This window comes from Ammospiza nelsoni, chromosome 16 (assembly GCF_027579445.1).
Source record: "Ammospiza nelsoni isolate bAmmNel1 chromosome 16, bAmmNel1.pri, whole genome shotgun sequence".
Classification (NCBI taxonomy): Eukaryota; Metazoa; Chordata; class Aves; order Passeriformes; family Passerellidae; genus Ammospiza; species Ammospiza nelsoni.
Genome location: NC_080648.1, coordinates 16,794,987 through 16,822,711, shown reverse-complemented (window position 1 = coordinate 16,822,711; position 27,725 = coordinate 16,794,987). Strand labels below are relative to the sequence as shown.

The 27,725-nt window shown below is 41.8% G+C and overlaps 1 protein-coding gene across 3 annotated transcripts in view; it reads left to right on the top strand.

The window, feature by feature from the left end:
* CPEB4 (cytoplasmic polyadenylation element binding protein 4) overlaps nt 1-27,071 on the top strand; it is a 37,913-nt gene extending 10,842 nt beyond the window's left edge. For 2 of the 3 annotated variants that reach the window (XM_059483435.1, XM_059483433.1), the window contains exons 2-8: nt 548-629; nt 16,837-17,010; nt 18,040-18,129; nt 18,591-18,709; nt 19,515-19,629; nt 19,894-20,075; nt 22,689-27,071. In XM_059483435.1, coding sequence (XP_059339418.1) covers nt 569-629; nt 16,837-17,010; nt 18,040-18,129; nt 18,591-18,709; nt 19,515-19,629; nt 19,894-20,075; nt 22,689-22,916 — 969 coding nt within the window. In that variant the 5' untranslated portion in view covers nt 548-568 and the 3' untranslated portion in view covers nt 22,917-27,071. Of the gene's footprint in view, nt 1-547; nt 630-16,836; nt 17,011-18,039; nt 18,130-18,590; nt 18,710-19,514; nt 19,841-19,893; nt 20,076-22,688 lie in introns of those variants that run through there. The other variant, XM_059483434.1, reaches the window with a different exon arrangement.
* Nucleotides 27,072-27,725: the final 654 nt, after the last annotated feature.

Genomic DNA, 27,725 nt, shown 5'->3' with positions numbered 1-27,725 from the left:
AGTGTAATTGTATAAAATTCTATCCAAATCCAAATATATAAATACACAGAAAGTGTGAATTGTGAATAATATTGGGAATTAAAGTGATTTTTTGCCTCCTTTTATGATCCTGTAAAGATTTCAAAGATTACAAGGAATTTCAGTTATTCTGAATTTGCCAATTAAATTAAAGCAGTGCCAGGGTATTTTACATTGTGTTTTGCTTCTATCCCATCAGATTTGTACTGTGTGGAATTTATTGTTTGGTTGAGGAAAGTCTGACCTGGGCATGAGTACAATGATTGCTTTGGTTAATAGGAAGGAGAAATAGTTGATGTTAGACTTCATTGGTTATGGTTAGATTATTATAGATCAGATTCATATTTAATAATATTGTAATTTTTAATATTCACCTATCAGAGGAAATTTGTAATATTAATCTATCCTTTGGTATATGGTTTTTCCTTAATTTTTGCTTAATTCTGCTGTGTTTATGTAGAAGAAATTGGAAGTTTTTGTGTTTTAGGTGCTTGTTTTTAACACTGGCTCTGTTTGTGTTTTCTTGCAGGATCGCACGAGGACTTTTGACATGCACTCACTGGAGAACTCCCTAATTGACATAATGAGGGCTGAAAATGATTCACTGAAAGGTAAATTTAGACAGAGACTATTTCCTGCAGCAAATAACTGGGGAGAGGGGGTTACTGAAAATAAGAGACTGCAGTTGTGGGTAGGAAAGGTGAATTTCCCTTGTGCACCTGATGGGATTTTTGGTCGTGTGAATGAAGCAGTTTCAGCACAGGAGCTCTGAGGGTGTCTGTGCTTGTCCAGAGCAGTGCAGAGCACAACCACAGGCTGACCTGTTGTGTTGTTGGCCAGGAGTTTTGATCAACCTCAGGAACCTTGTGCAGCTCAGCAAGTAGTAATTTTTTGCCTAATAGGGTTTTCTTGATGAAGTCATAGTTTTTTCTGTCATGGGAAAGAAAAAGGTTTATCCATGTCCTTTGAGAAAAACAGAGTATTTAGTCTTTTTTTACCTTTTTGGAACCATTGGGAAAGGAAAAGGGAGATTGAAATTATTTGTGATTTATCTCCTTTTTTTCCTTTTGTTTTTTGGCAAAGGTAGTTGTGCTTTGGAAATACCTCAGCTTAAAAAGTATTCAAAATATTGTCTGCACATAATTTTGTATGAATAAAAACTGCTTATGGTCAACAATTCAGAGCTGTAGTTTCATGTCCTGTAGGATGAGTAATCCATTGCAGTTCAGTGGTTACATGTATGAGTGGAGCAGTCAAATTCTCACACACACTTCTTATCTAACCACTCACTTTTGTTACCAGTCATGAGACCACTAAAAAAAAAACAAACCTGCACTTGTGGTTTCTGCAAGTAAATTCCTTTTGATATCAAGGCTTGTGGTGGTAATGAAATCTGACTTGTTTTAATAGTGATTCTTGCTCCAAAGACCAACCTTTGATAAACTGGCAAGAACTTGTGTTTGTTGCCTTCTCTGTGGTCTGGAAATGCAACTTGAGATTGCCATCCCCAGAGCTGTGCAGAAATTCAGTGTGGGGAGAAACACCACAAAATATTTCCCTGTTGAAATGACAGGGAGAGCCTGATGTGGATGAAAGTGATGCCAGATGAATTAAAACCCCAAAATACTTTCCCTCCTTATGCAGTGGGGACCAGGTTTCTGTTAATACCAAGTATTAACAGCTTTTATTTGGTTTATATCCTGCATCCCCAGAATTGCATATAGAACCAAGAGTGAGGTGTTCTTCCTTGACTGAGCACCTGGGATTTGACCCAAAACTTTCTATCCAGCTGCCAGGTACTCCCAAACCAGGTCACAGCTCTGAAATCTGGCCCAAGGTGACGTGGCCATGGGACAAATAAAATCTCCCTTTAAATCTGAATTCAACAATTCAGCTTCATATGTATTTATGGTCAGCTGCTAAGCAAGGGTACTTCTGAAAGCAGCTTGATGTTTAGTTTAAATGCTTTGAAAAGGTTCTTTGCAGTTGAAATATTTCTTTTTGAGTGCTTAGCATGTTTTAGGAGTGATGGAATAAGTATGTCAGCGAGGAATACAAATAGTTCTGCCACGCATTAATTCCTGCTTTAGCCTGCGTGTTAATCCCCTCTACAGAGTCATCTGTGGCTCCTCCAAAGTTCTGGGTGCCTTGTCTCACACTGAGACGCAGGGATAGCAGTCAGGTCCTGGGCTGCCTTAGATTCCTTGTGAATTATTCTGTTTCACAGTTAACTGTTATATAACTGTACAGAAAAAAAAGCCTCAAAGCCAGGATGAGACATTTAAGTGACTTTCCATAAAATACTTTGTTGTGAAGCCTCATTTCTCAAGGCTCTCCTCAGCAAGAACATGAACTTTGCTTCCAGAGAAGTGTTTAGTGCCTGAATTTGGCCGTGCTGCTCTGGCACAGCACTCAGTGACTTAATTCCTGTCGGGTATTTAAGGAATGGATCTTTATTGAAGCCAGCATCCGCCGGGCCGTGCTAACTGCAGAGATCATCCCTGCCTAGGGTGGGGTCTGCAAGGAGAGGAAATACCTTCAGTTAAACCAACTGATACAGCTGGAAAAAAACTGTAAACTGCTGGGACAAAACATTCCACATCAGGCCTGGAGTGGGGCTGCTGATCACGAGCCCTTTGTGTTTATTTTCCATCTGCTAGCACAGATCCTGTCTCGTGTTTTCTCTTTTCTTGCCCCATCTTTATTTAAAACTCGGATATAGAAATCTTTAAATAGGACAAATTATGGCTGTCAGCTCAAATCTTGTTTGCTGTTTCAAACACCTGCATTGAAATCAGCAGCAGCTCCATAAGAAGTTTTTCAGTTTGCATTTTAAATGGGTTAATCAGTACATGCAGTGCTTTGAACTAAAGTTGGATACTCTCAGAAAGGAAAAGCTTCTGGGTTTGAGACTTTAAAAATAGCCTGGGCAAGACAGTAATAAAACATACTGTGGAGAGCAAGCTCAGAATGGCACGGAAATAATTCAGATGATCTAATAGGTCTCACTGCTATCTTGTGAGAGGTTTAATCCTGCCTCAGCTTGAGTTTAGTGTGTGACACTAACAGCACCCCCTTCACATTGTCATGGGCTGCCAGAGAAAGAGGAACTGTGTAAAACACCCCTTCAAAACAACTGGGAAATGGGCATGGTGAGAGACATCAGCCACAGTTTGGAACCTGCTGGCTCTGGGACATAATTTCCATCTTTAAATGATCTGTTCAGAGCAGCAGGCTGGGAATTCTGTAATAAAACCAGAAGTAGGAATTCTTCCAAATGTAACAAAATCCATCCATGCTGTGTTCTTTGTGGCTGAGGTGATTAAGCTGTGCTAGCCTTGGATTTGTTTAGGTCAGTAATAATTACATTCTTAGGTTGTCTTGCTGTATAAAATAAATAATATTTTCTGCATGAGGTTAAAAGGTGAATCTTACAGTGATTCAGTACACTCAGCATTACCTTTTAATGCTTTGAGTAGGCATTTTACCATTTTCTCCCCTTCTTTTAAGGTATATTTTTATCCCTGCTCAAATCCTCTTCCTTTGCTGAGCAGCTGCCATTTCAATATGTTATTTTTATCCAGCCCAGTGAGTGTGCTGCGTGCTGCACAGCCAATGTCAGCCTGCAGAAGCCTTTCCCTGGAGACTTAATTGCATCTTCTTCACAATGAACTCGGCCTCCCTGAGCTGAGCCCGGGATCCAGAGCCTGATTTTTGAATCTGGGCCTTCCAGATGGCAATTTGAGCATAACTGTAATAGTAGTAGATTGACTAAATATTTCCTTGTTAAGTGACACTGAAATGTCTTTAAATGCTTTATGACTGGTTTGCTAGTGAAATATCCAATATTTCAGTTCGCCATATCAGGTTATTGCCTGGAAATGATGCAAGGTGGGAGGGATGAAAGCAGCAGGCCAGGACATCTGCTTCCAGCACTGCAAAGCCCTCCTGTAAAATCTGGGTGTGAACAGCTCAGTGTCTGCAGGAATCCTGTGCTGTGACATAGTCTGAAAAACTGAACACACTTTGCACAAAAGGAAAGGGTTAGGAGAAGGGTAAGGTTGAACAGCAGCCCTAAATTTTAATTTTGAAAAGGCAGAATGCTGCAAAGTTGCACCATTCAGGATCTCTCTGAGCAAGCAGAGAGACCAAGCTGTATTTTCAAATCATCAGCCCCTTAATATTAACCTGGAAAACCATGGCAGAATTGAAGAAAATATGTAAACCTTATAAATTGTTCTTTGATGAAACAGATCCAAATAGTTTTGAGAGCTTTTTTGAATACTGGGTAAGAATCTGAACTGGTTGGTTTTTTTCCAAGCTGTATGGGTTATGCAGCATATTCATAATAATGGAGTAGAATGGGACATTTGGGTTTCTGTGTGATCCAGAATATTAATGAGAAACTGCTGAGAATCAATCCCAGTTGTATTTAGGGAAGTTCAGGGTCCTTTATATATGCACAGGACAAAATCTGACCTCTTTTAAAATGTAAAATAATAGATTGTGAGGTTTTTTACAGCTGCTGTGGTGGTTGCACCTCAGACTTTGGGGTTGATCTCCTTGGCCAGAACCTAAGGGTTACTCATTTGCAATTTTTTAATGTATCCAGCTTCAAATGAAATGAACAAACCTTTCCTTTCAGGCTGTTCAGGTTTGCCTTCATTTTCTTTGGAAACTGTTGATGAGTTAATGTGTGAATGTTTCATTCCCAGGATCTTCCTGAATTTTACCTCTTATGCCAGGAAAGGCTAATAGGATTTGCAGGCCTGAGTGCCTATTATTAAGAGGAAAATGAATTGTTTTACTATGTCAAAATATTGCAGAACTGGGTCTAACAGCACTGAACCCAAGCCCATGCTGAGGGAGCTGGGATGGGGGCAATTTTGTGGGAATTTTATTTGAAATCAGCTGTTCCCATTCCTGTTGCAATCCACTGATTTCAGGCGGGTTAAAGTAGAAGTATTACGACTTTTGCTCTTCTATATTCTAAAGTATTAACAAGCAAGGGCCCACTTTCTTTCCAAATGCAGCTAATAGTCAAAATTTGGGGACAATACTCAATATTTTACTTTTTAATTAAGTGGAGTGTTTGTTGAATTTTCCCTGCCTTCCCAATATTTGGGATTTATCACAGTTTTTGTTCAGAAACAGCCAACAATCTTGTAAGAGAATGAAATCACCTGGGCAACAGGAAGGGACTAAAATCTTCTATTAATAAACACTGAGATCAGATTCACAGATTGGATTTGAACCTGCCACAGAAGTAATGGATACAAACCATACATAATTTATGATTTTACACTCATTACCTCCTAAATTTCCAGTCATTTAAATGAACATTTGGGTTTGAGGCTTCAACAAAATTGTTCAGAAGAGATGCTGGATTTGGTGAGGGTTAGAAAGGTAAAAAAAGATTGGGAAGAATAAAATCAGGTCTGAAAGTTGCAGAAGAAAAGGGGGAAAAAGGGAAAAGGGGGAATTGGCTTTAGGTAGTGCACAGGGAGGAAAGATCTCCAGTGAGGAGAGACTCCAGGAGCTGGGCCTGGTCAGTGTGGAGAGGGGAGGACTGAGAGGGGATCCCATTAATCCCCATAAATACCCCCAGGGGTGTCAGGGGATGGGGCCAGACAAGAATTCCTGGGCAGCTGAACCTTTCTGATAATACCTGTGTTATAGAAATGCTGCTTTTGACAAGGCACATATCAAACAATCATCAAACAACTCTGTTTTACTTCACCCCTGCAGGATTTCGAGGTGGGAAATGTTGATTTATGCTCTGTCCAAAAGGGAGCCACAGGGTATTGATGGAACCACCCTTTGAGAGCAGGAAATTCCTTTTTCTGCCACCTCAGAGCAGTACAAAAATCCCAGGGTTTTCTGATCTTAATCCAATTTGGGCATCAGTGTGAGGATTCCTGTGCAGTTCACAGGAGCAGACCTGTGTTTTTGTGTCCACTCATTTCTCCCAGGCCCCTTGCCATGCTGTCCCATCTCCAGAGCCTGCTGGAAAATTAAATGCCTCTCATACTTCTCAGACAAGATATTTCCTTGGAATGTACATGCTGTAAATGATGTGGCAGTCAGAGCTCTTTAAAACACAGCAAAACATTGAAATAGTGCTGAATATTTTCATGTCTACCTCGGTGATTTGATCTTCAGAAGTGGTACAGCCAACAAAATCGTTCTGAGTGCCGTGACAGCAGCCTTGCTAATCTGATTAAAACCTTTCTAGGGTTTTCTTGCTTTCTTTTTTATATTTGTGGCCTCGTGAAATTAATTCCATCCCCTTTATTTTTAGAAGTGTGTTTAATCTTCTGCTTTGTTTCATGTCACTGTCCACCAAGTAGGTTTTGGTTTGGGTTTTTTGGGTTTTCTTTTCTGAATTCTTGCTTTGATAATCTCTGACCATTCTGGATCATCTTCAAAGGTGTCTTTAATTTGGAGCTGTATTTCATGAGTGGTGTCTGTTCCTTGTTTTAGAAGCCACTGAACTCTCCTGCCTCCCTGCCCAAACTGCTCAAACTACCTGGCTTTTTGCTTTTTGCTCACTTTGTTCATTTTTTGCCTTGATGTTGAATTGTTTGAGTCTTTTGTCAGCCACGTTTTGCATGATTTCTGCTGTCATGTTTGTGAGCCTTGAAATGGCATGAAAGAAGCAGGAAGAAAAGCCTGAAGTGCTTTTCTTAAAACTGGAGTTAAAGAAATGGGTGTAATGAGAAAGGGGATTTTTGAGCAAAATAAGGAGGTGAGTGCTGAGGTGCGAGTGTAAAAGGGAAAACTTTGGTCCTAAGAAAGTCATAACTTCTTTTGTCATGGGCAGTCATTGCTTATACCCAAGAGTGACTAAAATCTGAATTTTGCATCAATTATTTAAGATACTTCAAGAAAGAATCATATCATGATGCATATAGAATTTTTGTATTGAGTACCCACTTATTTAAATCCAGAATGATAACAACTATTGCTGAGGTGACTTTGAAAACACATTTTAGAGTAGATTTACCATCCTTGGCTTAGTGCTTTGTGTGTTGGAATGCAGGCTGCTCAGCTGGGAGGGCAGGCTTTTTCCACTCAGTGTTGATGGTGGGGCTGGCAGGTGAGTGCAGCAGTGACGTGCTGCCTCCACACAGGCACATGGCAAATGAGGTGCAGGGAGTGCTATTTCAGCTTTACTCAGAAATCCCATTAGCAGGAATCCAGCTCAGCACTCACACTGGGTGTGAGGAAAGGATAAATGTTGTGCATGGAATGTGGGGATACTTATATAAATATGTACTTGTATAAATATGTGCTTAAATAAATCCTGCTGGTGCCTGGTTCTGTGCAGCACTTTTGAATCCAGGCAGGGGAAATGGGGATTCTTTTAAAATAATGTTTTCATTTTCTCTTCCCATTTGGATTGGTGTGGGGAAGTGTGTAGTACAGTTTTGTCAGATGTTAAAGGAAAATGAGTGTCCTACCTGTGCTCTTCACTGGAAAAATGGGGAAATGTTCCAGTGCAGATTGAGTGTGCTCCATCACAGAACCATGGAATGGGTTGGGAGGGATTCAGAGCCCATCCAGTGCCACCCCTGCCATGGCAGGGACACCTCCCACTGTCCCAGGCTGCTCCAGTTCCCATCCAGGACTGCCATGGACCCAGGGGCAGCCCCAGCTGTGCCAGGGCCTGCCCACCCTCCCAGGGAACAATTCCTGCCCAATATCCCATCCATGCCTGCCCTCTGGCAGTGGGAAAACATTCCCCCTTGTCCTGAAGCTCCATCCCTTGGGAATTGTCCTCTCCTTGTTCCTTGTTGGCTCCTTCAGGCACAATTAGGTCACCCCAAATCCTTCTCTTCCCCAGGCTGAACAATCTCACTTGCCTCAGCCTTTCCTCATGGGTTCTGTTGACTTGCTTGTGTTCCTGTTCCCTTCTTGTTTGGGAGTGAATTAAGAGGATGGTTAAAAAAGGAACCAAGGCCTCGTGTTGCATTCCAGGCTGTCTTGTGATCATTCCTCCCACAGACAAAAATAAGTTGCTTTGAACCTATTCTTGTACTTAAGGAACTGCAGGTTTAGATCTGGCAGTGTAAATGCAGCTCTTGCCAATCACAGGCAGGTAATGCAGGAAAAAGCCTGGACAGAATTCCTGGTCAGGAATTGCTGATGGGGTGGACAGACACCAGAGCTCCTGGGGGAAATGCTGCATATAGAGAGGCCAGGAGCACAGTGACAAACCATGACAGCAGAGATTTGGGGAGGTTTTACACCTTCTCATAAGTTGTTCAATAAATTCTCTACTAGGTTCAATAAATTGTTCTTGTCACTTACAAGATGAATTTTATCTAGCAATTTTTAGCATATGACATCCCATTCCTCCCTTCCCTCCTGTCAGAAATTCTGTCATTAATGAAGTTAGCACGTTTGAAGTTGTTTTGTGGCTGAGAAGCTGATTCCTGTAATGCTTTTCCTTCTCCCAGCTGCAAACTCTGCCTTTCATTCCTTATTTTTCAAGTGAGTACAGGAATACTTGAAGTGTTCAAAAGATAAATGCTGCCAATTATTCCATATCATAAACTGGAAGATGTATTGAGGCAAAAGATGGGATGTTTTTATAACTTGGTGTCTATTTTGCAGCAGTCATACATGAATACAAAATGAAGCTCAGTGCCATGAGCAGCAGGGTGCCTGCTCTCCTGAAATTCAGGATAATTCCAACTAACATCCAGTCTCCTCATGCTGGTTGTGCTCCATGATTTGCTCCTCTGCTTTTGGTTTCTTATCTCACACCCTGTGGGGGATCCTGGAGAAGAGTTGTAATCAAATACATACAATATTTAAAGCTCCCACTTAAATTGATTTGCAGTATCCCACTGGAATATAATTGGAATTAAGGAGCAAATATTGATCCCTGGTAGACAAAGCTGGAGCTGTGTCCAGGATTTGTAGCAGGTTGGTTTAGGAGATTTCTCTGTGTTCTGTTGTTTTATAGCAAAGAAACTTCAAAGTTGCCTTTGAAGCTTCTGTAGTTTTGAGATGAAGGAGCCTGAATTGGGTTTGTCACATTTCAGGGGGAGTTAAGTGGTTGTGGAAAGGGAGGAAAATCCTGTCTGGAGGTGCCTTCAGTCCAGGGGCTCTGTTGGTGTGACAGAGCAGCAGAGCAGTGACACTGCTGCTGGGTTCACAGCCCTCACACAAACTGAACTCAGCGTTTCCAGAGTTCATCTTTTTACCCCATTTCCCCTTCACCCTTAGGCTTGAGCTGTGCCCATCCCTGGAGGGGTCCAGGGAAAGCCTGGATGTGGCACTCACTGCTCTGGGCTGGGTGACAAAACTGGGATCAGTCACAGCTTGGACTCAGTGGCCTTGGAGGCCTTTTCCAACCCAAATTATCCAGTAATTCTGGAAGCATGTCCAGGGCTTTTTGGCTCAGTGGCCCAACCCAGGAGCTGCTGGCAGAGCTGGGTTTGGAGCAGGGGTGGCAGGGTTGCAGCAGGATGGTCCCTCCTGTCCCTGCCTGGGAATCAGGGCATGCCAGGGGCTGGAAGGGACCTCTGGAGATCATCCCTGCCCAGGCAGGCTCACCTGGAGCAGGTGGCACAGGGACACATCCAGGTGGCTTTGGAAAGTCTCCAGAGAGAGAGAAGAGTGTGGAGGCTTCTTGCCCCCAAGGGTAATTCTTTCCTGCCTGTGACTGCCCCATCTCTCAGTGGGGCAGATTTTCTTCAGGCAGATGAAAGCCCTAAAACCTCGCAGCTCATTGCACAAGCCTTGGAAACAGAAACTTTGCTTTCAGCGTTCCCAGCCTCCCTCCAGCCCTGCTTATTTGATGTAGAAAGTTGTCAACACTCCCTGTTTGCAGCTATTATGCTGAGAATCTGCTTCCTGCCACTCACTCAGGTTCTACCTTTCTACCATGTGAACCCAATTAATTCAACATAATCACAGGTAAAACAGTGTTACTTACCAAAGGATTGTGCAGGATGATTCTCCACAGGGTTTCTGAAAGAAAGAAACCTGTTTGCTTTTGGTCTGTCAGTTGTTTTGTGACAGTGACCTGGAATTGAAAATTAAAGATTCTAGTCAGACCTGTACTTGAGCGCTATGGAATAACAGAAACTTCATTTTGTTCCTGTTCTTGACAGAAGGAATGGTAAATACTTGTCTTGAGGCATCTGGCTTTACTTGAAATAAAGCATAATATTTGCATCTACAATAGTACTCCTGTTTTTCAGCATTTGTTTGGACATTTTGGACATAAGGTAGAGCTGTATTTAACAACATGTTTTTTAGAATCTCTTTTTACATTGTGTTTCTTTAAAAGTAAATTGAGAGGAAAAGTACAAGTTTTGGCAACTCTGCTGCTTAATTTTGCAGACTTAGTAATTCCAAAGGTGCTAATCCTTGGTTTAACTGTGCAGCAAAATTTAGGCTTCTTTGCTGGTTTCATGCTGACTTTGACATTGCTGAAAGTGTGTCAAATATACATTCTTCAGATGTAGAGAGCTGCTTCATTTTTGTAGGACTGTTTTAAGATTAATAAAATATTATTGGAATAGTTTTCACTCTTTGAAGTTTGGTAGTGCTTGAAATCCACAAAAAAGGGAATATCTCATATTCCCTTTTAGTGTCTTGGTTTAGAAAACCATTTTTAGGACATGGATCTCATCTGACAGTGTCAGAGATGGCTGGGACTGTGAAATGCAAAGTTCTGACATGGAATACATTCACTGTCACTGCAGATTTGTTAGCATTTTGTTCAGTTTATTCTGTATTGAGCATTTCTCCTGGATCAGGTGTCCTGGGCTGCAGTTCCACAGTCAGCAGGCAGTAATTCCACATCATGTGCTTGCAATAATTTGCCTGGAATGAGATTAAGCGCCTGGACTGGGCAGCGTTTCTGCACACATGCAAATGTCTCAGTTAACACTCGTGGAACTGGTGACTGATCCTTTTGTGTGTGTTTTAGAACTGAAATCAAGGAATGCATCAAAAAGAGAACTTTTTATGCCTGCCTTAGAACCTCGGAGTCACAGAGTGGTTTGGGTTGGAAGGGAATTTAAAGATAATTTAATTTCATTCCTCTGCCATGGCAGGGACACCTTCCACCATCCCAGGGCGCTCCAACCTGGCCTTGGGCTCTTCCAGGGATGGGGCAGCCTCAGCTTCTCTGTGCCAGGGCCTCCCCACCCTCACAGGAGATTAAATTCTTCCCAAAATTTAATCTAAACCTTCTCTCTATGACTTTGAGGCTATTCCCCCTTGTCCCATCACTTCAGTTGAGGACAAACAACTTTCCATGACTTATCTGCTTTCAAGCTGAAAGTGTCATCTAAGAATTAAATTGTAAGGGTCTGTTAAATGAAAAGAAATATTTCTGTGGGTAAAACATGCAGGTAGATGAGATTTTCTATGTTCTGATTGAACAAAGTGTATCTAGCTCTCTGCAAAATCCCTGCTTGGGTGTCTAATTTTAATAGTGCTCATTTAAATATGCATTAAATAGAGATGTTCTTTAGAATTTTAACTTTTCTTCCCTTGGTTTGGTTAAGGAGATGTTTCATTTGTTCCCTGGTGAAACAGGGCTTGAGGTGACCTTACAGAACCTCTTGTGAAATGTCCTCTTACCTGTGGCAACCATGTGATCCGTGTGAAATGTGTTGTGAAATACAAAGTGATGATAAAATCTCCCTCTGGAGTGAGAACCAGCCCTGCCTGCCCTCAGAGAGTACTGGGGGGAAAAGGACTAAAATATTGGAGTTCATGTTTGTCATGGCCTCATGCACAGAGTTGGCAATCTTGATATAATTCAAAGTACAGTTCAGTGTAAAAAACGTAGGAAAAAAGCTCTGCTGGTATAATGGCTAAAGCAGATTGTGCTGCAGTTATTTTTCTAGAATTTAAAAGTAAAATTCAGGCAAGTCAAAATGTTTTCTCTGGTAGATTCAAGGATATCCAGCTCACTTTTAGAAATAATCCTGTGGAGCTTTGATATTTCTGTTTCTGTAAGTCTTTAGGGAAACAAAAGACAGCCTGGCCCCAAATCACCTTTCCAGTTTCAGTGAGAGCCTGAAACTCTGTGATATTGGTCAGATTTACTTTCCAACATAAACAACTGCTCACCAATGTTAGCAACAATAGAGAAAACCTTATTAAACCCCTTATTATACCCCTTAAAAAAAAACAAAAAAGAAAATCTGGCCTCATACTTCTCTCCATTTATGTAATATTTTACAAATGGTATAAATACAAAATACACCTGGAATCAGCAAGAAACAGGTGCCCAACCTGGGCACACTTTGTTCAGCACAAACTTGAAGCAGGTTTGGGGTTTGAGTGATTTGGGATCCCTGCAGCATTTTCAGGGTTTTTCAGCAGAATGTGTTTGTGGGGTTATACCCAATGTGCTGACAGGTTTTGTGATGCTTCTTACTCTAGAGGGAAGAGAGCTCAGCACATTTAATTGGAGGTATAGACACAAAATATATGAATTTTAAAAGGAGAAAGGGAGGGGGCCAGGAGCCCATTAAGTGTCTCAAATGAGGAGAGGGCAAATAAAATCTGAGTGGGTTGCTTATTCCTGATGTTCCTTGAAATGAAAGTAAAAGCAGCAGATTTTGATCATTGACTTTCTCTATGGCTTCATTTCCAGCACAGAAATAAAGGGAGAGCTGAAGGGACAAAATAATTGAAGCAGCTGCTAATAGAATTTTAAATTTCAGGCTGATTTTATTGACCAAACATCTCTGCATTGATTATTAATGAGCAGTTGAGCCTGTTGCATGAACACTTTGTATTTTTTAGGTTTTGTAGCAAAATTCTTGCTCAGATATCTCACAAGATAAATAAATCTTGGGCTCTTTATGTAATTATCTGAAGCACTGAAGAAATGGGGAAGGGAAAAGCAGCTTTGAGGAATCCAAACCAAGGCTGCAGTTGTCTCATTTCCCAGCAAAGGATGAGCCAGTGTTGTGATGTACAAATTAAACCTTTTCCTGTGTTGGTGGCAGTTCAAGGCTTCATTTGTGCAGCAGCTTAGCTGGGTACTGGTGTAGCAAAGCCTTCTCTTAATCTGAATTTCTGAAAGCCAGAAGGGGGAACTCAGCTGCCTTCCTGGCCTGCCAAGAGAGCATTCCTTGCCTCAATGCTGTTTGTATTTCACAGAGTTTCACATTGTGTGAAATTAATGGCGTGTGATGAACCCTGCATGCAGGGAGCAGAGAAAGTTTGTATCTGTGCTGTGCTGGGCCAGTTTATAAACTGCGGCTCCTGAGAAATGTTTTGAAACGTCAGATGTTGGTATTTTGTGGCTTAGATGTGAAGCAAACGCTGAAAACAAGAGGTGAATTAAGAAGAGGAAGAGGGGAAAAAAAATCATAGTATTTGGTTCTCCAAACCTAGTGTTTGGCACCTAGCTGGTGGCTGAGCTTTTTTGGGGTGTTTTTTGTCCTGGTAGAGGAGGAAAGTCCTGTTGTGTGGAGTGGCTCAGGTGGGGAGGCTGTGAGGAGTGCCCCGGCCTGAGCTGAGGTCTCACAGCCACACTGCAGTCGTGCCTGGCTGCTGGGGCCAGCAGTGAGTGTACAGAGAGAAGGAGGCGCTGTGGTTTTGTCACTAATTCAGAAACCACAAGCAGGATTTTTCTGGCTTTATAGGCAGAGCTGGCCTGGAGTGTGCTCCATGTGCTCCAAAACGTGCAAAGGCTGCTGGGCTCAGGCAGGGACACAGCAAGATTGCTGATGCTCTGTCATTTCCTTCCATTTCTCCTTTGAGGACTGTATCAGCCTCCTGCATTTCAAAATTCAAAATTACCATGGAAAAATTGTACTTGTAAAGGCCCTCAGCCCTTAAGATTCTCCCATAAAACCTTTGCCTCAAGAATGTCTGAAAACCAGGGTTTGTTAATTTGTGTTCTTGGTGTTAATTGTGAGTCTCTACCAGAGGAGAGAAATGATCTTATGGATGTTAAATAATCATGAAGTAAATTGGATTGATACAATTTTTATTTGGAAAAGAGGAAATGACTCCTGTATTGTTGTGGTTTACAAATATTTAAATGCTTTAACTAATTGCCGGCCTCAATTTTGAATGGGGAAGCAAAATCAAACACATGATGTGCTCAGAGTTTCTCACAGCACTTGCCAGGAAGAATCCAAGTTTTGAAAACACTTGGCCTGCTTTCAGGAAGAAATTTTAATGAGATTAAAAGAGAAAGAATGTGCAAGTTTGATTAGAAAGTTTGGCCGTGCTCTGACAATGGGTTCTTGCAAGCCAGCACAGCAAATGCTCTTGTTTGTAGGGGTAGAATTGATTTCTTCTGAAACATGAAAAGTAGGAATGACTGGGTACCAAATTATTCCAGCACAGTGTCCTGGGTTAGTGTGAGAGAATCCATCCTGTTGGACACACTGCTGAGTCCAGAGGGCACCTTCAGTGGCCCAATTTTCTCCTTGATTTTTCAGTTTTTCAGCTGGTTATTTGCCAGTCAGAATTGAACCAAGGATTTTGTGGGTTGTGCAAAGCAACCTGATTTCAAAACAGAAAGTATCACACCAATCTTTCCCTTTCCTTGTGTCAGGGCTTCTCCTGCAGCTCGGGTGGAGAGCAGTGTTGGAATATTCTGGAGCTTGGCGAGGCAGGGACAGCCTGGTGCATGAGGAAAGACCCATTTGCCTATAGGCACACCCCCAGGAATAGCTCAAATAAATAAATAAATGTGCAAATTTGGGGCTAAAATTGCTTCCAGAAGTCTCTTGGATTATCCACATGCACTTGGCCAGGCTCCTGTCACCGTGGTTTATCAGTAAGTAACAGAGCTGGGCTGAGGAGGCCATGGGCGGTGGGAGGGGCAGCTTGTGAACACTTATTTAAAATAACCTGCATCTGCAAAGGCTTGAGAATCACTGAGTCAGTATAAAGGCAATAAAACGAGGTCTTTTGGTCCTTATAACAATGATTGAAAGGCTGTTTTCTTTCTCATTTAACATGCAGCAAGGACATATGGGAGAAGGCGAGGTAACAATATTCCTCTTTAATTTTCTAATGTTGACAATGTCTCATGGGAGAAATAACATTCAGTTTTTACTAGAGGGCAAAGTCCAAACTTGAAGCTTATAAGGGAGCAGTTTCACATACATTTACATAGTCTGCATGCCATAAATCAGCATTTTAAGTGGATTAGGGAGTAGCTGAGCTGAAATGATCACAGTGGACATCACCTGGATGGTTTGTGACCCTGGGGGGCTGTGTTGCTGTGTTTGTGGGTGTGTGTGTTATGAATGCCAATGCTGGAGGAGTTTATTTTGGGAATTTTGGGTGCTGATGGAGCATAAACACAGTGAGTGTCTGACCTGCTGGGTTCAGTGTGTGTGGAGTTCTCCAGCAGCAGCTGAGGAGCCTGGGAAGGGGAGTTAGGTTTGGGAATTGCTCCCTCCCAACAATACCTGCAGGACTGGGGTCTGAAGAGATGAAACAAATCCCTTGTGCAGCAGTTCCTTAGGGAAAAACAAGGCTGAAGTCAATATTACAATATTTTTATCACAGCAGGAATGAGGTTTGCCCAGCTACAGAGAGAGGCCTGATTATACTTGACTGTTATTTTTATTAAAGGTGTGTAAAAGATCCTTGAAATTTCAAATAAGGCAAGCTGACAGAGCCTTCCATTTTTTATTCGTAGAAATTCTATGGACTGTGGATTTTATTACTTTTTTTTTTCCTTTCAGCTTCTTAGCTGTTTGATTTTTGTCACAGAAAATGTCTGTATCTTGGTCAGATTTTCTGTTTTCAAGATGTTTTCCTTTTTAAAACCAAGTTCTTTCAAGGGGAGGAAGAAAAACCAGGATAAATTAACGTCACTAGTACATTTCTGTGTAGATTGGGATGAATCCTGAAAAAACAGACACAGTGTATCACATCATAGACAAAAGGAAATGTATCCTAGAACTTGTAGCACACCTCATTACTTACTCTCCCTATATATATTTATTCCTAAAATGCTCCTTAAATGAATGGAAGTCTCAGTTTGCTGTGTAGCTGTTGAATAATGGAATTAAAGAGGGAATTCATGGCAGAGAACAACTCCTGAGCTCTATTTATGTTATTATACAGTGGCATTTATAAGAACCTTATTTAAAAGAAATATTATTAAGGAACTCTATGATAAAGGATTGTCATAGAAAGATGCTGGACTGCAAGTGGAACATTTCTCATTTTACAACATTTTCTCTTGTAACACTGAAGTAAAGTTGTAGGGGGCCAAAATTTTCAGTCTTTGCAGTAAATGACAGTGTAATGTTTTCATCAGGTTATTTTTGTTATTTATTAGTGGGTGGTTTATGATATGTTTTGATATCAGGTAATTTAAATGTGCAGTATATTTAACTGGTAGAATTCTTGTTTTCCCATTTTCACCTTGAAATTTTATCTGTTCCCTGGAAGAAGCTGTTCACTGGAAAATAGAATAGATGGCTTGATATTTTGAGAGCCCCAGAAACCAAATTGGCTGTTCCTTTCCCTTTTTGTACTTTTTAAAAGAAACCTCATTGGATACACAAAATATTATGGAAAGCAGTCAGCTCGAGCACCCATTAGAAATCCCGGTTTGTTATGAGGAGGAACCTTTCCTCTGAAATGAAGCATTTGAGCTGCTGGATGATGCTGGAAACTGAAAGGGTGCAATGAAATCGAGAACATAACTGCTCATTCAGAGGGCAAATCACTCCCAGTTCTGCTGATGCAGCAACTGGTGCATTTTCCCCAATTATTCCAACAGTGTGCGCTTTGTTCTGTTAGTATGGTTTTTTTTTCCCTGTTTTTCTTTTTTTCCACCCCGCTCTTCAGGTCAGTCCTCGCTGTTCCCCATGGAGGACGGGTTCCTGGACGATGGGCGCGGGGATCAGAGCCTGCACAGCGGCTTGGGGTCCCCCCACTGCTTCTCGCACCAGAACGGGGAGCGCGTGGAGCGCTACTCGCGCAAGGTCTTTGTGGGGGGGCTGCCTCCTGACATCGATGAAGGTAAAACCCCACCCAGGGCTCAGCCCTTGGTCTGCCAGCTCGGGGATGGCTGTGCTCCAAGCTTGAATATGGAAATGGGTCTTTCTCCTGAGTTTAGGCTGGTGTTCTGCCACAAAGAGCAAAATCGCAAAATCACGCGTCCGCACGTTAAGCTGACTTCAGCAGGATAAAAAGTGCAAAAGTGCAAAATTAAACAAACCAATATCACCTGTGGAAAGTCATAATTCCATCGCAATCATTGTACAGGCCCCAGAAGTCAGCAGCAGGAAAAGCTGCTCATAGTTTTATAAGGTCTGTGTGGGGCAGCAAGTCCTAACTCTGTGGTTGCTCCTGTGTAGTTGAAGTTGTTTCCAGCAATGATTTTTGTTCTGTGGTGGCTCCTGACCTGTGCGTGGTGAGAACCCAACAGGAATGAATCTGTGCAGGGCATCCTGAGGCACCAGGGCTTTGTGGTGGTTCATCACACAAATACAGGTGGCAGAATACTGCAGTTGTTATTAAAATAAAATTAAAAGGTCAGGTGCAGGTGTTGTGAAGCTTCATTTCACCAGAGCTCTGTGTTCTCTCTGTACGAGCCTGCTGGGATAGTAGTTAGAAGAAATGCAACAATAAAGCTGAAAAGTTTTTTCTTAATCACAGAATTGTTTTAATCCCCACTTTTTGTGTCAGAGCTTCTAATGCACTGCTGTGACATGGTAACCTGAATTTTATGTCACCCATGAGAGCAGTTGACTATTATAAAAGTATAGATGCAGTGGCTCAGTTCCTGAGAATTAATGGGTTATGAGCTTTTATTTATAATTATCAGTGAAAGAACAGTTTGAGCTTTGGCCTTTCTTGTTTTATAAGGATGTTCTGCCTTGTCACAAAGATCCCCCATCAGCTACTGAGCACTGCAGTGAGCTGCTGAACCTGGAGGGTCACAGAATGTTTGTTTATAGGATGAAACTACCTGAAATCAGTGCCTTTCAAATGCCTTAAATTCAATTTATTTTAATGTCATGCCTTTTCCCTTCTCTCCTGTTCCAGATGAGATCACTGCAAGTTTTCGGCGCTTTGGACCTTTGATTGTAGACTGGCCACACAAGGCAGAGAGCAAATCTTATTTTCCTCCTAAAGGTAAATACTGCAAACCAATAAGATGAGCATTTTAGAATAATTTTTTGTGATAAAGCACAAGATTGGTCTGATAGTGACACAATGTTTAGGGGGGAAAAAGAATTTAATCCTTGGGGTTGTTCTAAACTGGTGAAGTTTCAAATATGGCTTTGCAGTTATTATTCATTAAAAGAATTCTTCCTTAACTTCCTGATTTTACTTTATTCCATTTTCCCTCTTTCCCCTGTTATTGTACATGTAGTAACAGCTTTTTAAAGGCACTAAATGCCTTCCACAGCAGCTGGGAAGGATTTGTCCCTTAGATGATCAACCAGAGCACTTGTGGGTTGGAAATGTGTGCTGGGAGCCCCTTAAATCTTTTCCCCTCCTGTGTGGCAGCGTGATGTCAAACCTAATTCTGAGTGAAATTCTGATCCTGTAGACAAACAGCAGCAGTGATGTTTGTGTTTTCCCTTGGCCAGGATATGCATTTTTGCTGTTCCAAGATGAAAGCTCTGTGCAGGCACTGATTGATGCATGCATTGAAGAAGATGGAAAGCTCTATCTCTGTGTTTCCAGCCCCACTATCAAAGACAAACCGGTAGGTGCAATTGTCAGGGCCTGCACAATTCCTGGGTGATAATCACAAATTGGGCTCTTCACATGCAGTTTTTTCTGTCTTCAGAATGTTAATGTTAAAATTTCTTTAAGGTGTCAAATTAAGAAGAGAAAAGACTAACTTAATGGTTTTGAACTAGACATAAGAAAGTTTTTTAGTCTAGTTACAATGCTTATTTTTATCAGAAAAAAGATGTATTTCCAGACAGGTATTTTTTGCTTGCTAATGATGAACATGTAGAATTCATATTGAGTGTTGTATATAACAGATAAATCCTAAAGAGCATACCATGGCATTGAACTGTAAATTATTAATATACAAATGGTTGGGAAGCTGATGCAAGTCTGTCAATAGCTGGGGAGAATTCTGCTCCAGTCCTGTGCTTCAAATTTTGGCCAGCTGTAACCAAATAGAAGGCAGCACAGGAGCTGAACTGGCATCTCTGGAGCCTGCTGCACTGAGATAAGGCTGGGACAACAGGAGCAGTGCAGATCTGTGAGACCAGGGGCTTGTACAGCACAGCTCAGTCATGATTAAGTAAATGTGTGAGCAGAGGGTGAGGGTTTTTTTCCCCAGAAATTTGGGTAACAAGGAAGTGATGAAATTTAGCATCCTCAAATGGTCTGTCTTAAGAGAACTCGTAGCCATTTCATTTTGCTGAACAAGTAGAATTTAGAAAGTACAGCTGTTTAAGAAGTTTTCTTCTCTGTAGGACTCTGTTGTAATTTATATTACTGAGACACTTTGAATTGTGAATGGTTAAAAAACCCAGGCTTTTTGTCCATAGGTTCAGATCCGGCCTTGGAACCTTAGTGATAGTGATTTTGTTATGGATGGTTCCCAGCCTCTTGACCCAAGAAAAACCATTTTTGTTGGTGGTGTTCCTCGGCCTTTACGAGCAGGTACACACTGCAGCACTGGGCATGTTGGATGTGCAGCCTGGTTTGGGGAGCACTGGGGGAAGCCAGCCTGGAATTCTGAGCGTGGTGACACAGTGGGGGACACAAACTATCCTGAGGCGGTGCTTTGAGAGAAACGAGGCAGCCTAGAGCCCTGTTTGGTTTTGCTTTGTGGTGACACAGTGGGGGACACAAAGCATCCTGAGGTGGTGCAGTGAGTGAAAGGAGGCAGCCTAGAGCCCTGTTTGGTTTTGCTTTGTGCTGCAGTGGAGCTGGCGATGATCATGGACCGGCTCTACGGCGGGGTTTGCTACGCCGGCATCGACACGGACCCCGAGCTGAAGTACCCCAAGGGCGCCGGGCGGGTGGCGTTCTCCAACCAACAGAGCTACATTGCTGCTATCAGCGCCCGCTTCGTCCAGCTGCAGCACGGAGAGATTGATAAACGGGTAAGGCCTGCTCCCCCTGCTCCCCTGCAAGCGCCCTCCCTGCCTCAGAGGTGTGCTGGCAGTGTTACACCAGGGTAATCCTGGTTTTGGTGCCTCTCGGATGCAGCACGGGATGCAAGCGGAGTGGTGGGGAGCTGGTGGTGCTGGCACGTGGGAGGTGACTGTGAAAAAGGCTTTTCTTGAGTTGCTGAGTGTAGTGGGAAGTGTGGCAGCTGCCTTGGCCTTTTCCAAGAATACTGAGCTCCTCAGATGCTCCCTCTGCAAGGGTTTGGGGTGTTTGTGAGACGCAGGGAGGGAGGTGCCTGCCACAGCTCTTCCTCTTTCGGGAGAAGAAGCAGAACCACCCCAATGTGTGCTGGCTGTCCAAGAGCATCCTTGTAAGCTTGTTACTGTGCCCTGCAGCCTTGCAGTCACCCTCCAAAGCCTGTGCAAAGGCTGTGCTTGCTTCTTTCTTTCCTTTATTATTGTATTCCTTATTATTTTAAATTAGAGCAATATGCCAAATGGATCAGCACTTTGCTTTCTGCCTTCTTCATCTCTCTAAAATGTAACTGCCAGTTACAGTGATACTCAGACCACAGTTTTGGGAAACTCAGATGCTCACATCTCCTCTTGTAATTCATCCTTTGTCTCTGGATTTTTCCTACATGACTGTCACTGCTGATCTTAATTTTAAAGTTAATACAGTGGAAAACCTCCAAACTTGGCTGATTAGCCCATTATCTTTTCACTTCTGCTTTGGTTATAAAGCAGAAGAATTGTAACAACAATTTGACTGTGGGCCTGTGAATTGGAATGTCTTTGTTCTAATCTTGGCTCTGAAATAAGTTCTGTACAGCTTTGAACAAATAATTTGGGCTGCCCTTGTGCAACTTGTGCTTGCATAAGCAGACACTTGGGTGAATAGGGCCATTGAAGCTAGTGGGACTACAAATTTAAGTAAGTACTTGTAAACTCTGAAAAAAAATTTTGCAATCTATTTCCCTTTCCTTCTCTCCCCCCACTCCCTATTTCCTCATTTTTGGTGCATTTTTTGTGTGGGGAGATAATGCTCAGAGAGGATTCATTATAAGAGAAATTGGGCGCATGAGGGAGGTAAAAATACAGCAGCACTAGTTTTTATTAAGGTTCTATTTATTTTTAGTTTTCAAATACTGCTTTTCTTCAAAAAGAAAAATAAAGTTAGTTTAAAAAAGCAGTAACAAGAAGGGATTTCCTGTAAAATTGGGCAAGGAGGTGCTGCTAAAGGGTGTGCCCTGAGATAACGCACAGGAAGGGTTCAGGGCTGGGGCTCCCACCCTGAGAGGGCCTGATGGAGCTGCTGTAACTGAGGCTTTCCCTGGAACTGGGAAATCCTCTGTGCCCAGCTCAGGGAGCAGTTCCAGCCCTGTCCCACTCAGAATTAATGTGACAAGGACTCCCAAGCTGCAGTTTGGCCTCTGAAGGTGGCTGAGCAGAGGGAACGGGGCAGAATCACCACATGAAGGAGGCCTGTGTGGCATCTTTGTCCTTTTGGCATTTTTGAGGAAGAAATCCCAATCCTCCTACTGCAGAACAGATTAGGGGATGGGGAATGTGGTGTTAGGAATATTTGCCTGCTTCTGCTCTTGTACAAATTGACTGAGTTGACAGGGCAGGGTTTTGGGAAATGCAATTCGAGCACTGAAAGAGGAGAAAAACAGGTCATTAAAAAGGCTGCTGTGCTCTGTCTGAGCAGTTTATGTGTCCTGTAAGCAAAAATGACATCAAACTACTGCAGTGCCATCTGGACTGTGATAAAATTGGATGGGTTTGAAAACCCAGCAAGTTGTGAATGCCCTTATTTGCCTGAGGTATGTCCGAGGCCTGTGAGGTGCAGAGGGGAGCAGCCCCAGGCCAGATGCAGAGATAACAGCAGAGATCCCAGTCACAGCCTGGGTGTTTGAAAATGTTGGTGAAAACATCACATTCAGTGAGCTTCAGAGAAGGTTCACAAACCCTTCTGGAGCAGGAACTTGTACCTATATTTATTTCTGCTGTTCTGAATTCCTGCCCATCACCTGGCTCTTAACGCCAGCAGCGTAGGAGGGCATCAGGCCCGTGGTAAGCCTCTCATTTGATCCCAACAAGATCAGGTGGATTTCCTTTTGCTGAGAGGACTAAGCCATGGAAAAAGTACAGAAATGAAGTGTTTATTTAGAGGATAAATGAATTGTCTTAATGCTGGAAATTCAGACACATGTGCATATTTAATCAGCAGTTACAGTGTTGTATAAACAGTTTCCATTCCTGCCTGAGAGGGACAGAGCTTAATTGGATATCAAAAATAACTCCCATAATTATCCAAGGTTTTGGTGTCAGTCAGTAGGTTGTTTCTGTAAATCAGTGACAGCAGGTGTCAGACTGATGATCAGCACTGATTTCTGGGGTTTTTCTGAAGGATCAAAGAGCGGATAGAAGTGTTGAACTGCCTGGAATTTGGGGTGTTCAACAGCCACGTTCAGGTGTCATGAGGGGGAAATCTCGATTTTAACATTCCCTACTGCATAACTGCTGTGTACCCTGCTAAAACATAAGTGTGGGGTTAAGAATTTGCACTGAAGAATGACCAACTGTCTCGTTTTGTGGCTGCAGGTGGAAGTTAAGCCATATGTCTTGGACGATCAGCTGTGTGACGAGTGTCAGGGCGCCCGCTGCGGCGGGAAGTTCGCCCCGTTCTTCTGTGCTAACGTGACGTGTCTGCAGTATTACTGTGAATATTGCTGGGCTGCTATCCATTCCCGGGCCGGCAGGGAGTTCCACAAGCCCCTGGTCAAGGAGGGAGGGGACCGCCCGAGACATATTTCATTCCGCTGGAACTAAAGGATCGCTCATTTGCAGGCCTCCAATTAAGTGCACTCTTCTGTTCCTCCCCACCCTGCCCCTCACTCACAGCATGTCCTTTTGTAGTAGTCTGTAATTTAACAATAGTCTAATGAAAGAATGACCTATAATGGGTATTTTATAGAATCTTGTCATTGAAAACTGTATTGGGAACTCCTTTTCGTATCGATAACATGTTGCAAGCGAGTTGCATTCTCTTGTCTTTACTACCGAGAGAACACTTAATTTCCTGCAACGTTTTCTTAGAGGAGAGAAAAAATATTAAGAGAAGAGAATTGAAACAATAGAGTATTTTGGTTTTTTAATTAAATTATTGTTAATAAAGAACATAATAATACTTTTATTAAATAACCGTGTAACAATAACACTATCAGTCTGTTCTGACACTTTTCCCCCAGGGAAGCCTGTTTTTGCCTCTCTTTTTTTTTTTTTTTTTTGGTTGTTTTTGGATTTTTCCAGCAACAGATGAAGTTAGCATTTACCTACCAACAGGAAAGAGCATGTTTAAAGCAACAGAAATGCATGAGCAAAGTTGAAGCAGCACTATAATAATGATCTTTTTTGTTTGTTTTTTTCTTTTAAACTCTTTTAAGGGTTTTGAGGCTGAAATTTTAGCTCAGTGTGTATCTGACCGTGCCTCTGGCTACCACCCACATCCAAATTACTAATGAGATAGGCAGAGCTTACTATATTTTCATCAAAATGATTACATTTTAAGAATTCCTGAATGTAAAAGTTGAGTAAAGTTACTACTGAGGGGGGAGTGCACTTTTTTTTCTTTAAGAGAACTCAATTGTCTGGTTACAGCCCTAGATATCCTACCAAAGCTAGAGTAATGACAACTAGTGAACTGGCATTTCCTCTCCTGAAGGATAAATATATAGATTTTATTTTTGATGGCTATATATAACTCTATATCCTAATATACTAACATTCATCAGGGGCCAGCCTTTGCTCTCCATTTTGACGTGAAAAAGTAGAAAACCTAAAGATACCTCAAGGATATCACTGATTTTTACTGGAGTTTTGCTATTCCATTGTGGCACACAAACTCAAATTGGCTGCTTATTGGTTTCCCATCTTGGCTGTAAAGTCAGTTTTCTGTCCCCTCAAATTTAGCTGTAACAGAAGGCATGAACCCAAGGAGTTCCCAAATCCTGCTCTGCACCGCCGGCCCAATTTTGTGCACGGAATGGTGCAGGTGTGCAGATGCCTTTCTTACTCTTCCTGTAGAAAGAATCCCAGCTCAGATCCCAGCTCTTCAGAACTGATTGTGGGGAGATAACGACACGCAGGTGGAAGTGCCAACATCGCTAATTAACGCCGGCTTTATTGGGACTCAGTCCTGCCTTGAGAAGCATCAGCCCAGGACACGCGAAGCGAACGCTGACCAGTGGGTGCAGAGGGTTTAGTTTGAAACAGATCAATGAAGGAGTAGTTCTGAAAATTTATTTTTAATACTTTTGAACTAAATGCCCTGGCCAACTTCTCCACCAAGGATGTAGCAGTGTGCAAACCAAGTGATTCTGTGGCAATCTCTGCCCGGCCCCAGGGGCCTGGGACCACCCAAGAGTCTCCCAAACCAAAGATTTGCCCTGGCACTGCTTGGAAAACATCTGCTCCCTTCGAAGCCCCCCTCATCCCTTTCCCCCAGCCCCCATTATCTTTATGAGAAGCAGTTTTTCTGTTCAATACAGGCTTTAATGAACTGATACCTTTACCAAGTTCCAAAGGTCAAAATGGAGACATTTGCTGTCTATTAGTCAAGTATAGAAAGGGAGCTGCTTTTACTGAAATCCCTGAAAATATTGACAACAGTAATGCAAATGCAGAGTGCTCTTGTGTAGATTGTCAGGGACTTTTTTTTCTCTGAAGTACATAATTCTAGTTGGAATGTTCCTTTCATTTTTTTAATGCTTGTAGGTGGCTTGGGGTGTGCTATTGTGCCGATCCTACCCAGCAAACAGGTGAGGTGGGTTTCCATTACAAGAAAATAACACTGTTTGAGAACTAGCTTTGAATAATAATTTTTTCCCTTTGTACATGACCTGCTGAATTTCGGTACAGTGTTTTTGTAGCTAACTTATTTTGTCATGCACATAATGTATATTTGTTATGCACTACTTTTGTATATCTTGTTTTTCCAACAGTGAGCATTTTTAGGCACACTTTTCACTGACGGGATATCTCTTTATGCAATACCTCAATTTTTCATATTGCAAAGAGTAGCTTTTTGTACTTTTATTACTGAGAGATCTTCATATACTTCATTTTTTAATATAAATAATTTTAATAAATTTTATTTTCTTATATTCTGCTTTTTATACATTTCAGTGCTCTGCATACATTTTGAATTATGGATGTTGTGCACTGGCAATGCTATTTTAGAATCTGCAGAGAAAAGAAAGCATGTTGCTTAAACATCTTAGCCCAGCACCAGGTATTTGGTGTACATATAATTTAAGAAATAGTATATGTAAAGTTGAGAATTAAAGAAGAAAAAGCATGAAAGTGACAAATGACACTTGTCTTTAGACCCATGAAATTTAAATGCATAAATATAGTGTAGAAATTTAAAAGTCAAGAACCATCAAAATTGTCTACCGCTTCTTACTGAGTTTTTAAAAATTATACACAAATGCAGACGTTTTTGGTGAATGTTTAGCCATTTTTATTATTAATAAAGAATCGATGTTAGGTGTTTGATGCAGAACCGTGTCTGCTCTTTTAAATTATATTTAAAGAATAAAAGAGAGCCTGCTAGGTGGCAGGCATGTAATGTTAGTATGCATGACTAATGTAAGAAATCGTTATTCTACTAATATTCACTTGTGATTGTGTGACAAGCGTGTTTACAGATCCTTTGGTTACACTTCGATTTACAGGGCATAAACAATTCTCTCCATTACTCTGTGCTTCAACAGCGCTGGCCCAGCCTCCTGATGGCACGGGGCTCTCTGGGGTTACCGTGTAGCCCCAGGCTCATTAACGTCTAATTAGCTACCGGTGGGGGGGTGTCATTAATGAGCAGCGGCGTTCCCCGGGGGAGTGACAGAGTAATTCCATGGTTATTTTTGCAATGTAAAATAAAGTGTTTCTGATTATTTTATATGTAAAGGAACCCCACTGCCCCGTGCTTTTTTGGTATAGTCTCTACTTCTCCATACACAGACCTCTGCAGAATGCAAATTTCAACCTTGCAGTGACTGAATTTAGCGTTTTATAAGGATGCTGTTGGAAAGACTTGATAATTCACCCCTTGTGTTTTTTGAAGAGTTCAAACCTTCTGTTCAAAGGTGATTTAAAACTTGAATGTGATGGATTGTGGCAAGTTAACTTCAAGTTATGTGCAATACCTATTTCAGACTTCTGGAAGATCTTTGCAGTGTAATTCTTTGTTTTTAATTGCAGACATTTAAAAATGTCATTTTCTACTGTTCTAGTAAATCCTCTTTCTTGCTGGTGTTTCTAAAAAAAAGAATCAGAAATCAATCTTTCTACTAATGTAAATTTGAGATTATTTTTAAAAAAAAATGGAATAAAACGTTTTGGTCATTTGCTTTATTTTATTATCTTATTTTAAAGCTACTGTGATAGCATTGTAAGAATTGGGACAATATTGTATTCAACTGTTTTATTTTTTATATTTTTAAATTTTAAAGTATAATTAGTTTTTATAATTTTCATCAGATTTTTTTGTTATATTTTTTGGAAGTGAAACTTTTAGCAAGTGGGTGTCTAGTTTTTACTAATCCCTAATATGTTTTTCCCCCAATGTATTGCTCATATTATCAGAAGGAAAAGTTATTTAAGTATGTCAGTTAATTGTACTACTTGGCTGAATTTCCATATAGTTTTTACTGTGTATGGGGAGGTTGTAGTATTTATTATAGCATTTTAAATAAGGGTAATTCATTTTTTATTAAAGTCATTTTCACGTTTAAGTTCATATTTTTGTATGTTCTACTCTAAGTTATATAACACAAGTTACTTTTTTTAAAGAGTTCATTTGTTGAAGTGCTAGTGAAAATTAATGTTATTAAATAGTTTGCAAATGACTATTTATACCAGTATGCATATAATTTTTAAATATTTGTAATGTGAGATGTTGAATGAATAAAACTTTTAACTCAATGTTTCTCCTTAACCTTTTTCTTTTGAGCTTCCTGTAGGAACTCGTTCCTTTGTGGCCGAAGCTCGTGGGGCTTGGGGAGGGGATTTTGTTGGGCTGTGTGGGGTGAAAAGGGGTTTAGGTTCTGGTCTCAAATGCAGCAAAGGTTCCTTGGGCAGGTGAAGATGCAGCAGGTGAGGAGAGAACCACCGAGGCACAGGTAACCCCACCATGGTTAAAGATCATCCAGTGCCACCCCTGCCATAGCAGGGACACCTTCCACTGTCCCAGGTGCTCCCAGCCCTGTCCAGCCTGGCCTGGGGCACTGCCAGGGATCCAGGGGCAGCCACAGCTGCTCTGGGCACCTGTGCCAGGGCCTGCCCACCCTGCCAGGAAGGATTCCTTCCCAATATCCCATCTAACCCTGCTCTGTCAGTGGGAAGCCATTCCCTGTGTCCTGTCCCTCCATCCCTTGGAAAGGGTCTCTCTCCATCTTCCCTTCAGCTGCTGGAAGGCCACAGTTGGGTCAACCAAATCGTTCTCTTTTCCAGGCTGAACAGTCCCAGCTCCTTCAGCCAGAGAGAGACCAGAGACCACCGTGCAGTGGGACAGAGAGAGAACCAGAGTGGGGCCAGGGCAGAGCCCAGCAAGGCAGGGACAGGCTGGAATACTCTGTA